A 13,053-nucleotide genomic window follows, 5' to 3' on the forward strand; every position below is an offset into this window, starting at 1 on the left:
ATACTTAAAAGTATTTAAAAGGTGCATGTCAAGAGGATGGGGGCAACACTTTTTTTCTGTAGTGTCCAGTGATAGAACTAGGGGTAATGGACAAAAAATGGAACACAAAAAGTTCCACTTAAACTTCAGGAAAACTTCTTTCCTGTGAGGGTGAGGGAGCCCTGGCACAGGCTGTCCAGGGAGGGTGTGGAGTCTCCTTCTCTGGAGGTCTTCAAAATCCACCTGGACATGTTACTGTATGACCTGATCTAGGTGGACCTGCCTAAACATCCTTGCAAAGCTACGAAAGAATCGTTCCTTCTGAGAAGGCACATACAGGCTGATAAGTGCATTGCAAAGCATTAACACCCATAATTACAAGCCATGGTAAAAACAGGATGTGAAAATAAAATCTTTTTGGGTTAAAATGATACTTTATTTACCGTAACAAACACTTCAAGCTATATGAATTCTTAGAGTTGAGCAGCTTTTCCTCAAAGCAAGTTTAACTGATATCTGGTTAAAAACATCATCATGATTGTCATGTCAGCTATTATCACTTTTTAGGATACAATATCTACAAGTTTAGGTGTATCTATTGCCAACACCTACCATCACTAGCAATTTTTTTTAATCACCGATAGTATAGCTATCTTTTGAAAATACCTCAGCAACCCACATAATAAGTTGCTGTCTAGCAAACAAAACATATGCTGCTGTAACAGTGTCAAAAGGAAATTTGGAACATGAAAGACACTTACTTTCTCTTCCATCTTCTTTTTCTCCTCACTAGATTTATTTGAAATTTGTTTTAACAATTCACCGAGCTGTAATTCCTTATTCTCAGCTGCTGCAATCTTTCGCTCAAGCTCCTCAAGGTGGGGTGTTGATCTTTCTGAAACGTGAGGTTGCAGGGATGTGCCTTCATACTGTGGTTGCTTACAAAAAGAAATAAAAGTCATACAAATGAACGCACGCATAACACAGTACACTTGAGCAGCACAGCAGACAACAGCCCTGCATTTTTTTCCACCATCAGGAAGGGTGGAGTTAGTTTTTTTTCCAACATTAAAATATGTGGTAACAGCATGTATTTCAGGAATCTGGAGGAAAAAAAAAAAGAAAAAGAAGCTGGACAGCTTTAAATTGACAATACTTTGCAGATGAACACCGTGCAGCCACTTTCTCCCTCTGTTTTAGGGAAGAGCTATGATTTTTATTCCAAAAGAAATTCCTGAATATCCAAACAAAAAGTGTATTCAGAAAAAAAAAAAAAAAACCAAACCACTGCAACTGCATTATTGTACTATTCTCTAGGAAGAAAAATATTCAGGGTGGGGGAAAGAGTAAATGGCTGTGAATATACTGAAGTAAGAGATGTTCCAGTCTCAAGACCATAAAAATCTTCAGAAGTCCAAAATGTACTAGTGTTCTGCTTTGAACTAAATCCTTACAGCTATCACACCTGAGGTTCAGAACGGTGCAGCAATGAGCCTGAGACTACAGCTACAATTAGAAGGCACGTCTCCTACTTTCTTTCCTGTGTACCAAACCCCTCTTCCCTTCCCATTCCATGCAGTTCAGTATTACTCTTCTATCTCCACTGTCCACAGACACAAAAGCACAAAACAGAAATCAACTGCACGTGGGATGAAAAAGCATTCTGTTAAGCTTTCAGTTTCAAGACTCTTTTAATAACATAAATCATTATCATTGAAGAAATTACATGGAGACTGCTTTTAACTACAAACTTTCCTTCATCAAAGTCTTAAAAAGAGATTAACACATCCATTAAATGAGATTTGCATTTGCAACTTCATCTTAGAAGGCATAAAAATCAAGCAGAAATCCTAAACACACTATAAACATTTAAAACTCCCTAAATGATAAAAGAATCATTCATCTGCTGCTTTATTTGAAGTCTACAATAAAATTTCAATTTCTGCAGTAATTTTTTTCCTCCCCAAAATCTTAAGCATTGACAGAATTTTAAAGTATTTTATAAAAGACCTTCTGGAAGCACCAAAAGCCACATTCCTAGATGTCTGAAAAAGTTGCAAAATACCTAATTGCACATCGAGGCTTCAAATTCTCTCCTGTCTCACACAAACCCGGTTCTCACTTGCACGGTTGCATTATTCAAAGGACATAACTGATATCATGAAGTATGCTAGCTGAAATCCTGGTGCAGTGTTTGTGACAGAAAAAAACAAGGTAACAACAGGAGGACATAAAAGCTATTTCTCTGCATATCTGCCTTTAACATTGTCTTTCTGCATTGCCTTTTAGATAGGCAGAGGTCTGGAGATGGAAATTGTGTGCTGTAGCACGGTAGCAGCTATAGTTCTCAAACTGATCTGCATTTCATGGTTAGCCCATGCTACCTCATCCTTATACTTTCTGGGTTTTATGCTAATTAAATAAAAACTAGGACAGGTATGCCCAAAATATCACCACGCATTCCCTTTCAGGCTAAGTGTCCTCTGGGAGTACTACTCCATATCCATTTCAGGTGTCTTTTCAGGTGCAAACATATTCCACCTGTCTGCCTTCTCCCATCTCTTCTACCTGTTCCACCAATGCCATCTAAGCACTCCTTTGGGTACTAAGTCCTACTTTATCTCCTAAAATCTCCCTGTACAACTGTGCTATATTCATGCTGTTAAACCCTTGTACTTAGGGCATCACAATCCCTAAGTTTTACCCCATTTTTATCAGATTTCAAAACAAGCATGTACAAAACATTAATGTTACTTCAGTTTCTGCAAATGTAATGTAAGCTACAACACTTAGAAGCTATTTTCCTCCACACAATTTACAGTTACACAATTACACAACCATCAATCATCACAAAAGCTCTATACATTTTGGTCTGCAATGTATTATGAACATGCTTTCAGATGTCGAATACTGGCCAATGGAAAGCTTTGCTGAAAGAAAAATATCCATCCTACCTGCAAATTAGTCATATAAGGTTCTTCGCAATTCACAAGATGGCTCAGTCTTGCATGTTGAGCTCGTAATTCATTCTCCCTTATTTTCTGATGTAAATTGTTAATTTGCTGCTTTTGCCTGTAATACACAGATTTTATTTGAAAGAAAAGGAATGGGACGCATGAAAAACCAAACCCATATATCTTAAGACTTATACTGGAGAACACTGTAACAACCTTATTTGACTGTCCTGGATCTATGTTAGCTGCGGGCTTTTTTCCCACCACAGTCAGACTGCAACTAGTATAGTTTTAAGGCTAGAACTGGATGCTCATCAGGATATGAGCTATTAAACTACTGTTGTCCTGTAACTTTCAATTAAGCACACCCCAAATAGTCTGTGCTCAATTGGCAATACAAGCAAATCCTGCAGAAATACGTATTTAAAAACACTTATCAGGTTGGGAGTTGGGGCAGTGAGGGAGGCTTCTGTTGTCATTTGCTCCTAGGACCAGAAGAAGTTTAAGTAGGAAAAAGTATACAGAAATCAGAAAGAAAACAAAATTCACACCTTCATCTTACTTGAACTTCTGCTCAGCCTCTTTCTTTCCCAGAGATGACTTTTGACATGGGTTAAAGTGATTTACAAGTCAAAGAGAAAAGAAAGAACTTAAGTCTTTATATAAGACAGCATGGCCTTCCTGCAAGGTCTTTCTTTTTGCTTTGCTTAAGACTTTCTCAGTCAATTGCTTTACACAAGATGTAACCTACCCCTAGGGTAAAATACTGCACTGTGTACTAGAGCCGGAATTAACCTCTTACACCAATCGGTTGGCCAGTGTACAGCAGAAACAGTATCACTATTATATCACTATTTAATTATATCACTGTTTAAATCACAACTACATCTGAACTAATGTAACTGCACAGCAAGTACAAGCCAGGTCTCAGCCACAGCCCATATTACAGCCCTATGAGGTGTGCTGTGCTCTGTGGAGTGATGGGCATCTCAACAACTGACTTCAGAACAGACTTGTCAGTACCCCTCAGAAGCATACATAGCAATCATCTCAATTAAAGCCAATTTTATGCACTTCCTTTCATTTCCCTTTTTTTTTTTAATAGTAGGACATATTGCACACAAGCACAAATTTGGTTCTCAAAGTGTCACCTCTAAGCACACAGTATGACTAGCTTTTCTGGAAACAATGCTGAATCATGATCACTAAATCCAATCTTAAGTAGTAATAAATGGCAAATAGACATTAACTTCTAGAGAGAAAACTTGCCTGTGCATCCACTAAAAAACCAACACAAACCAAAAAACCCCTAAACCTCTAATAGCACAGAAAAATATTTAAGTTGGTTTGCTTTTTTAAAAATTTGGAAAGAGTTTGGGAACAATGTCTCAAATTTTATCATGAGTACACAAAATAGTTTATAGATTGTGTAATACTCTGTAGAATGGTAGGGTTGGAAGGGACCTTTAGAGATCATCTAGTCCAACCCCCTTGCAGAAGCAGGTCCACCTAGATCAGGTTGCACAGGAATGTGTCCAGGTGGGTCTTGAAGACCTCCAGGGAAGGAGACTCCACATCCTCCCTGGGCAATACTTAACCCAAAAGGTTTATTAATTGAAAAACTGATAGCTGCAAATTTTAACAGGGAAAATAAGATAAGAAAATCTAATTAAAGGAATAATTTTAGCTACACACATTCTCCAAGCTAGCCATGAGCCCAATTATTTGGTTTACAGGAAAAAATTCATCTTTCAAAAATAATGAATATATTAGAAGTTAAACTTTCAAGCTATACACACTGCAGAAGAGAATATGCAGGCCTACAGAACATATTTATGTTCCCTGTTTTAATATCTATAAACAATAGCAATAAACAGAGAAAAAATAAGTTGTGAATTAATAAAAGAGATGAATAATTTAAAAAATACAGAAAGTATTTACATGACTCAACTGAGAATATTTTAAGACTTGCTATCACCATAGGTGATTGAGGCTTCCCTCTTCTATTCCACTATCTAGCTGGAACAAGCTTATATAAATATAAAAGGAATATGTAACACAAAGACTGCATAGTTCTGGTTGGCATCCATACAATGGCACTACAAACAAAAAAGTTCCAACTTATTTTGGAAAAAAAGATTTAAGGATTAGGTAAAAAAAAGTGCTCTTGACTTGTAACAGACCTTACATGAGCCCAACAGCTTGTATAGTCATACGAGAAAATATAAAGCCTTGATGACTTCTAGGCATGGTTGGTCACATATATCAAAATAATTTAGTAGGATTTGTCTTAATCTATGAACAGAAGTAATTTTTCATTTTTTAATCACCTTATTACTCAGTAGACAGATCTATTAAAACATCTTTGCCCCATGTGTTTTAAAATTATTTATCCATTTGTCACTTATCCCTTGAAGGTACTATGTGACTTTCTGGTTTTGTTGATTGTATCTTTGCAGAGTCTTATTTCACAGGCAGGGTTTCAACGGCCTAAAGAGTACAGTCCAAAGTAAATGTTTTAAAATGTTTTTCAACTTCCAGTGTAGTTCGAACCATATAACTGTATTTCCTTTTATAATCCTTTCCCTACCCTACCAAATCCCTGCAAGAATAAAAGTGAGACAAATTAATCTGTGATGAAACAGAACCACACTCTCATGGAGTGTAACTAGCTTGCTTCTTTTCAATCTGCAAAGCATGAAACTCTCTATCATTATAAAACCTTGCCAACCAAACACACCACAGGAATGTTTTAAGGCTGCGTAGATCACGCACAAGTTCTCCTTGCATAACAACCTCTCTGCAAATATTATTAACCTCGTGGCATTCAGAAACAAGGGCTCTGAAAACAGCACAGCAGTCACAAGCAGAACAGAAGATAAACACCATAGAAACATATTTACTATTTACGTACAATCCTATAAGTCTTCAGAGACTTCATACCAGATGCATTTTATCACTGATGTTCTCATATGCTAAGATGGTTTTAATCCTCTGTTAGCCAACAGCTGTTACTATTAATCCGCCACATAACCACAGGCTGTGAGCTTTATTTAACGGCAACGCAGAAAGTTCAAATGCTTTCACAAACACAGCTCATGCGTGTATTACGGCAGGAACACTGTCCCCAGAAGCCTCCCTATTACCAATCAATCACTCCAGCACTTAAAAAAAAAGACCCAAACCCAACTACCTGTCAGCATTTAAGTGCTTTCAAGTTTCTGCTCAGCTACATAGCAACTGCAACTCTGCGTAGGCCCAAACAAGACATAAATAATCCTGAAACTGAGGGTTTTGTCTTCTAGACAGCAATGCTGCTCTGAACTTTCTATGTTTACAGCCTTGTGCACATCTTCTGTGTTCACGGAAGGCCAAACAAGAGCAGACTGAAATCATCCAATTATTGGGACCAAAGTTGGCAAACTCTCTGCCACTCTTTCCTTTCCCTGATCAGTTGCTAGCTCCATCAAGTCATCCCAAGGGTTCGGGATCTTTTTAAAAAAAAACCCTTTTTTTAATGTAGACATTGGAGTTACACAGCTGCACTGCATCACTCTGACTTACTCTTTGCCTGTAACTTTCAACATATGAGTTTCCAATCATTCAGTCTTAAATAGGACAGAAGGCTCCAGATACTGAGCTTCTCAACTTGTGTGTGATTCCAGAAGCCATTTGTGTAAGAGTGGGCACAGACTGTGGCATGAGCTCAAGGCACAGGGGGATCTGACAGGAGACTGACATTTACAGAAATCAGCTTTAGCTGTAGGTTCAGTGAAAATACTAACTCACAAATCTTGGAAACTACCATCAACATAGAATTGTGACACTCACTTATGGGGGAAAAATAGGAAATTTGTGAAGGAGAGCAAAGTAAGAGTTATTGGCATATTATATGAACGTCATGGGACTTTTCACAGATTTTCTTTCACTCAGCTCCTTTGTCCAAAGAGAGAACATTCTATTTCACTTCCAGTCATCAACCAACCTAATGGACTCAAACGGGAGAAAAGTCTGTTTAAAAAAAAACAACAAATCCAAACCAGTCACAAGTTGATGTTTAAGAAAATGTCACTAAAAGATGTACACTAAACTCTTCTATTCAATAGATTAATACAAACATGACATGAATAACACTGTTTTAACTAACACTGTGGTCATAGATCTTTCCAGCTACCCCTCAAAGGGGTAATAATGTCTCCAGGAGAAGCAAACAAAGAATTGAAACTTCTTTTGAAACAGAAGATTGTGTAGCATACAGATGATCATTGTAGTTGCCCAAAGAATATGACATTATATTGTATTTTTCGTCAGTCACTGTGATTTTAAGACTTTTGTCAGAAGCAACCTGCTTCCTACTGTTATCATCATCATCACTACTTTGCTTCTGAAAATTTCACTCATACCCTGGACTATGCCTTTCCTGCCCATTTTTTGAACCTGTGGCCATAACTTATAAATGTCTTAAGATCAAATCCCCTCTGTACTGCTCTCAGGTGAATTCTTTCCAACAGAACTCACCTGAAGTGACAGGTTATCCAACATACATGATTCAAACGGCTGCTATGTGCTCTACAGTTCCTTATAACCAGCTGTTTTGTTCCAACTCTGACACGTTAGTTGTTTACATGCTAGCTAGATTATTTATGGAAAATCCTGCTATTTTCCCAGAAGTCATGACTTTGGCTTACTACCAGGTCTTGTAAAATGTACAGATATTTTGTTTCCTTCTCTTGTATTTCCTCAAGCATTCTTTATTTTTGTAAACATTTCAAGGCCTCAGTCACGTTTCGCTACTGCAGAGGAATGACAATTTGTAAGGAAGGAAAAGTTTAAAACGTCATAGCAGAGCATACCTTTACCTTGCCTTTCCTGAAATTACTATTATCCCTACACAAACTGCCACAGTACTTCCATTCCCTCACATTAACCTCGGTGTCAAGCCCAAAAATTTTAACAAAACCAAATCATGCCAATCCTCAGGAAGCTCAAAGGACCAAAACTGATAAAGTGACATATGCCAGCATGACAAGTTCTGACAAGTGTCTGCCAATGTCCTTTTCTGTAGAAGAAAGCAAAAGCCCTTGAGTCTGAAAGTCATTATGTTTGGGGAGAAAGTCAATTCTGAGCATCAAACATATGAGAATGGTGGTTCACTAAACCCATCTTAAATTTCTATCCTTCTAATCCTAGAACACTTCCAATCAGTTAAGCACCTAAGGAAGAACCTCTCAAACAGTCATTGCAAAAAAACAAGACAGCCCACCAGCTATCCTCTTCTCTTGTAATGACCATTATCATGCCCTAACATCGAGCTGACTGTTTCTGGCTTGCCTAAAGCCAGGCATGTAAATAAGCAGCTCACTTTCAGTTGGTATATACAGATGACAAGAAAATGCAGTAACAGTGTGCTGCCCTGTCCGTTTGGAGAGAAGCTGCCAGTGTCCCTCCTGTGTCCCAGACACCAGCTCTCAGCATCTCACTAGATCACAGCCCACTCCCTCACGCCTGTCGGCAACCCCTGGCCCTCGGGGGTTGGAAAGGAGTGCACAAATTGGCAAGTTACTGGGGTTGAAGGAGCTTCTTGGGTGAAAGTCAAGGACAGTCTTATGCTAAAATGAATAACACTGGCCCTGCCAAAACTGTGAGGCTGGTCCCTATAGCTCAGGCCCTGGGACAATACTGAAGGCAAAGGACTGTCTAGGGAGAGCTGGAAAGGAGGAGAGATAAGAGCCCAGGCAGCACTGCTTTGGCTCTCCTTCCCCTCCAGGGCACTCCATCAGTACCACACAGCTAGGCTGCCACAGCTGTGGCCAATCACGAGTTACTGCTCTTCAGCTCATCAGTGAAAGGAGAAAAGCTGCCCAAATTCTGGCCTCAGTGATAAGTACTGTACCTTCACTAGGACATTTGTATTTAAAGGTCAGACTAAGAAAACAAAGAGGAGCTAGGGAATGACCAAAAAAGGCTTCACATGGGTGTTTCCATTATGAATCTGCTAAATCTGTGGTCTCTCTGCTCATGGACAGTAAGGGGCTGATTCTGGTGGTGCATAATTCCCTGTGCCACTATTCTCCACAGACAAATATGGGGAAGACAACATGCCATGCCCCATGAAATGGCACCCAAACTCTCCCCATCCTGGATGTCTGTGACTACCTAATGAGGCTGGCTAGAATCCAGAGGCAAACTACTGGGGCCACTTAACACTAATCACAAAAGAAAGTTGCAGCTGTAAGAGTGAAGTACCATTACAAAGGGGGAGTGTGCATGCAGATCTCAATTTTAATTAATTTGTAGTTCTGTCCTTTATCGCAAACAATCCCTTTGGAAAGCTCGAGTCAGCATAAAGCACACAGAATAGCAGAGGGCAACACTTAGCTCAACATGCACAAGCCTGGACTGTCTTCAGAGACCATCGTTATTAGGAAATAAACCGCTTAATATAGAAATTGTTCCTCTGTATGTCTCAGACATTAGTAGGATATAACTGACATTCGCATCCTTTTCCCTTACACGGGACAAGCAAACTGTGGACACATGCTTATACAAAGACTCATATATGCACTCATCTGGAAACAAACTGCATTCTCTTCAACCTGAGACCAACACATCTGTTCTCCATCAACCCGTTTCACTTCTCACTTACTCTTAGCATGAAAGAGCCTTTAGAAACCCAAGCCTAACAGAGAAGCACTTCCTCTCCTCAACTTTGAAGAGACTTAGACTTACTCTAAGTCCTGCCCTACAAGTCAAGATACAGGTCGAGTACCTTCAAACACTTCAAGGACTTGAGAACTGGGCTTCCTTCACCACAGAAGGGACACTAGTAACTTCATTGTAAGTCAAATGATTTACTGATCAAATGATCAATAATAAATCAATTGCTACTTACGTTCAAAATTCATGAGTTAACAAGGCTTTAGGTGAAAATGCCTCAGTAGACTTCCTCAGGATGGAAAATAAAACAGTACTGATTCTTCTGTATCACAAATATAATCTGTTCCACCCTGCAGTTGGAGGAATACTGCTTTGCTCTGTTGCTTAAGAAGCTGGATACTAATTTTTACATCCCTTTATTATGAAGGCTGACCTCTGGGACCACAAGTCCAAACATGCAGTGTACTGCCAGGGAAAGAAATCAGCAGTAAAAAGTCATAAACACAATATGAATACACTTTCCATGATTTGGAAGATAATGACAAAGAACTTCAAGATCAGCAAAGGTCATGAGAAAACATGATCTCAAACTTCCTGTGTAACAAAGTCTAGAGGTTTTCTGTGAAATTAAGTCTCCTGTTCAAAGTGAATCTTATCTTTCCACCAACTGCAGGGAAGTTTAGCTTGAAGAGAAGATATGAACACTACCTCTAGGAGGCAAGAGTGGATTCTGGGTGGATAACTTATTGAAATTACTTTTCTGAAGTGCACAGTAGTTTAAATTGCTAGCTTAACCCATAGGAGGTTAAGTGCTGAACTGCCAAAGGCAGACAACTACATTTTCTCAAATGCTCTGGGCTACTTATTCAGAAGGGTGCGGCATGACTGGAACACAGACATGCCTACTGTTCTCAGCTCTGCCAAACACTAGAACTTCCAAAAAATATTAAAGTCTACAGAATAGAAAGCAGTTCAATGTCAGTTCCCACAGAAAAAAAAATCTGGGTTTGCATCTGATCAAAACTATATATTGTACTGCAAAAGGCAAAAACTGCACAAGCTGAGCCTGTGAGAGAGATGAGCACTCAGCTGGAAGGAGGCCTCAACTGGCCAGTTTGGAGACTTCAAGGAAAATGTCCTAATCAGCAGGAGAGATCTCAAGGAATAACAAAAGCTACCAGAGGTCTAGAAAACATGACCTAGGAGGAAAGAATAAGTCATATTAGGAAAAGTTTTCTAATAGTTCAGCTAATTAATCACCAAACTGTCCAATGCAGAAAGGCTGGAGAACATCTGCTTTTGCAGATAGTAATAGCATAGACATCTACTGCTTGTCCTTTCTAGGACCCAGTAGATAACATGAAAGAGGTCCTTTATAGCCTAATATCCTCTCATTATTGTCAAAATTTAGATTCCATGTAAAAACAAATGTTAACAGATTCCATTTCATTGATATTACTAGTCTTCCTCTCTGAAGAGATGAACTTTTAAGACTGTTACAGTAATTATTCTGAGAAAATCTTCCTGAAGTTTTCCCAGCCCAAGATACAAAAGCCTCAACCAGGAGTTACCCGAGTGGTTGGAGACTTAGAAACTAAGATAACAGCATCTTTTTCAAGCTATTACTGCAAGAGCTTTGAGGTTTCTCAAAGCCCTACTCCCTAACACAGGACTCCCAGATATACATGCATGTGCTCAGATCCTGAGTGGTATAAAACTTAAAAGCTTCCTCAAAAATGACAAGAAATTATCACTCAGGTTGGATATGCTAGTACTGCAGATCCTAACATACCATCTCAAATTATGAGAATTACAGCTTTATAGTAGCAGTAACACAAGAAATCAGAGCACATACAGTTTGATGTCAACTACTGAAGTCAGGCCAATTTAATACAAGGCAAGTAATATAATTCTCTTGTCCTAATAAAAACATATAATTAGAATTCAGCTATGGATGGAAACCTAATGATTTAGAAACTGTTTTAAGAATGAAAAATGCTTTGAGGAATGATGGGTATTCACTGAAGTTATACTTCTATATCTACCTTTCCTTAAAAAGCTGTTCAAATGACCTTAAGCTGCCTGCGAGAGAACGCTGCGTGCACATGTTATTCTCAGCAGCTTATGTTGTATGTTCAGATATTTGGCATTTATTCACATACTCCCTCTATGTAGTTCCTGCCAAACAAACAGTGCCAGGAAAACAGTAGAGTCATTGACAGTGGCTGGCCAATCTCAAGAGACATTAGCAATTGTACCAAATGCTGCCATTTCAGTGTTGTGAGCCTACTGAAGAGACAAGCAAGAAAGAATTAAAATGTAGTGCCATAATTTTTTAAGCCAATAACAAACACTGCTGGCTCCCTCTGGTGCTAAATATAACAGTGTTACATACTAAACCACCAGAGAAGTAAGGCAATGATGTAATACAATTATTTTGTACATTATGTGACTGGCATTCCATTAATAAGTGTTACAGCAGCAGGTTTCCTCTTACATACAAAATCCTTACATTCATATTCACAGTCTGTATCAATAGCTCTTACATGGAGAAAACCACGTAAGAAAAGAAGTGCCATTGTGACCCCTTATACATACACACAACCCAAGCTCCCTCCTTCATACCACATTCTCACTTCCTAAAAGTACAGTCTCCATCTCATTTAAGAGCAGCCTTAAAAACCAATTTCAGGCTCTAATTCATTAAATTGGCAGTGATTCCTAGAGTAATTTTATAAAGAAAACCAAGATCACTTCTAAACACACCCATTTATGCTACCATGTACATCTATACTAAAAAACATGAATTTGATATGCCAAAGAGACTACACAGATCAAAGCGATTTTAACTAATCTATTACTAAATCTGTTTAATACCGTGTATAGAATAAAAGTCAAGCTGCTTGTTCTATTTACTGAGTTTTTAAAAAAACTACTCAGGGCTTTGAATTTCAAGGGACACAAAGTATCCAAGTATGATGATTTACTTGGTAAGCATTATTCCTTGAGTGTTTTAAACAACTATTTCACACTTGCTTACAATTATCCCAAACTGTTACATTTCCATGCAAAACAAGGAAGTTTAATACTCTAATCTGGAAGGCTTGGATATTTGTTGCCTTTTCATCATTGTGTGGAAAGGAAGCAGGCAGCAGGTTTCTCTTTCCTTTTCCTGTCCCCCTCTCTTCTTTTTATTTTTTTAAAAAAACCTAACCAAAACAAATAAGGTAAAGGTAGAACAGCTTAAGGACCCTTCACATTTATCTACAGATTTAAGCACTGCTATGAAGAACAAGGTGTATGGTGCAAAGTGAGGTTAATCTCCTCCACATGCTGGATTACCAGGGCTCCAGTGCCATGCCCCAAAGAAGAAGGTTTAACCTTAAAAGTAACTGGATAATGACCTTGTGGTTGACAGACAGACTGATGACAAGGACAAGAAAAAGGTTTTCCCAGTGTCCTG

General features: G+C 38.6%; 1 protein-coding gene across 2 annotated transcripts in view; it reads right to left on the reverse strand.

Moving 5' to 3' along the window:
* The window catches only part of CEP85L (centrosomal protein 85 like), a 113,484-nt gene that overhangs the window by 16,620 nt on the left and 83,811 nt on the right, over positions 1-13,053 (reverse strand). The window contains exons 5-6 of one of the 2 annotated variants that reach the window (XM_061990586.1): positions 2,934-3,051; positions 741-908 (exon numbers count right to left, since the gene is read on the reverse strand). In XM_061990586.1, coding sequence (XP_061846570.1) covers positions 741-908; positions 2,934-3,051 — 286 coding nt within the window. Of the gene's footprint in view, positions 1-740; positions 918-2,933; positions 3,052-13,053 lie in introns of both variants that reach the window. The other variant, XM_061990584.1, reaches the window with a different exon arrangement.

Source organism: Colius striatus, chromosome 2, assembly GCF_028858725.1.
Source record: "Colius striatus isolate bColStr4 chromosome 2, bColStr4.1.hap1, whole genome shotgun sequence".
NCBI lineage: Eukaryota > Metazoa > Chordata > Aves > Coliiformes > Coliidae > Colius > Colius striatus.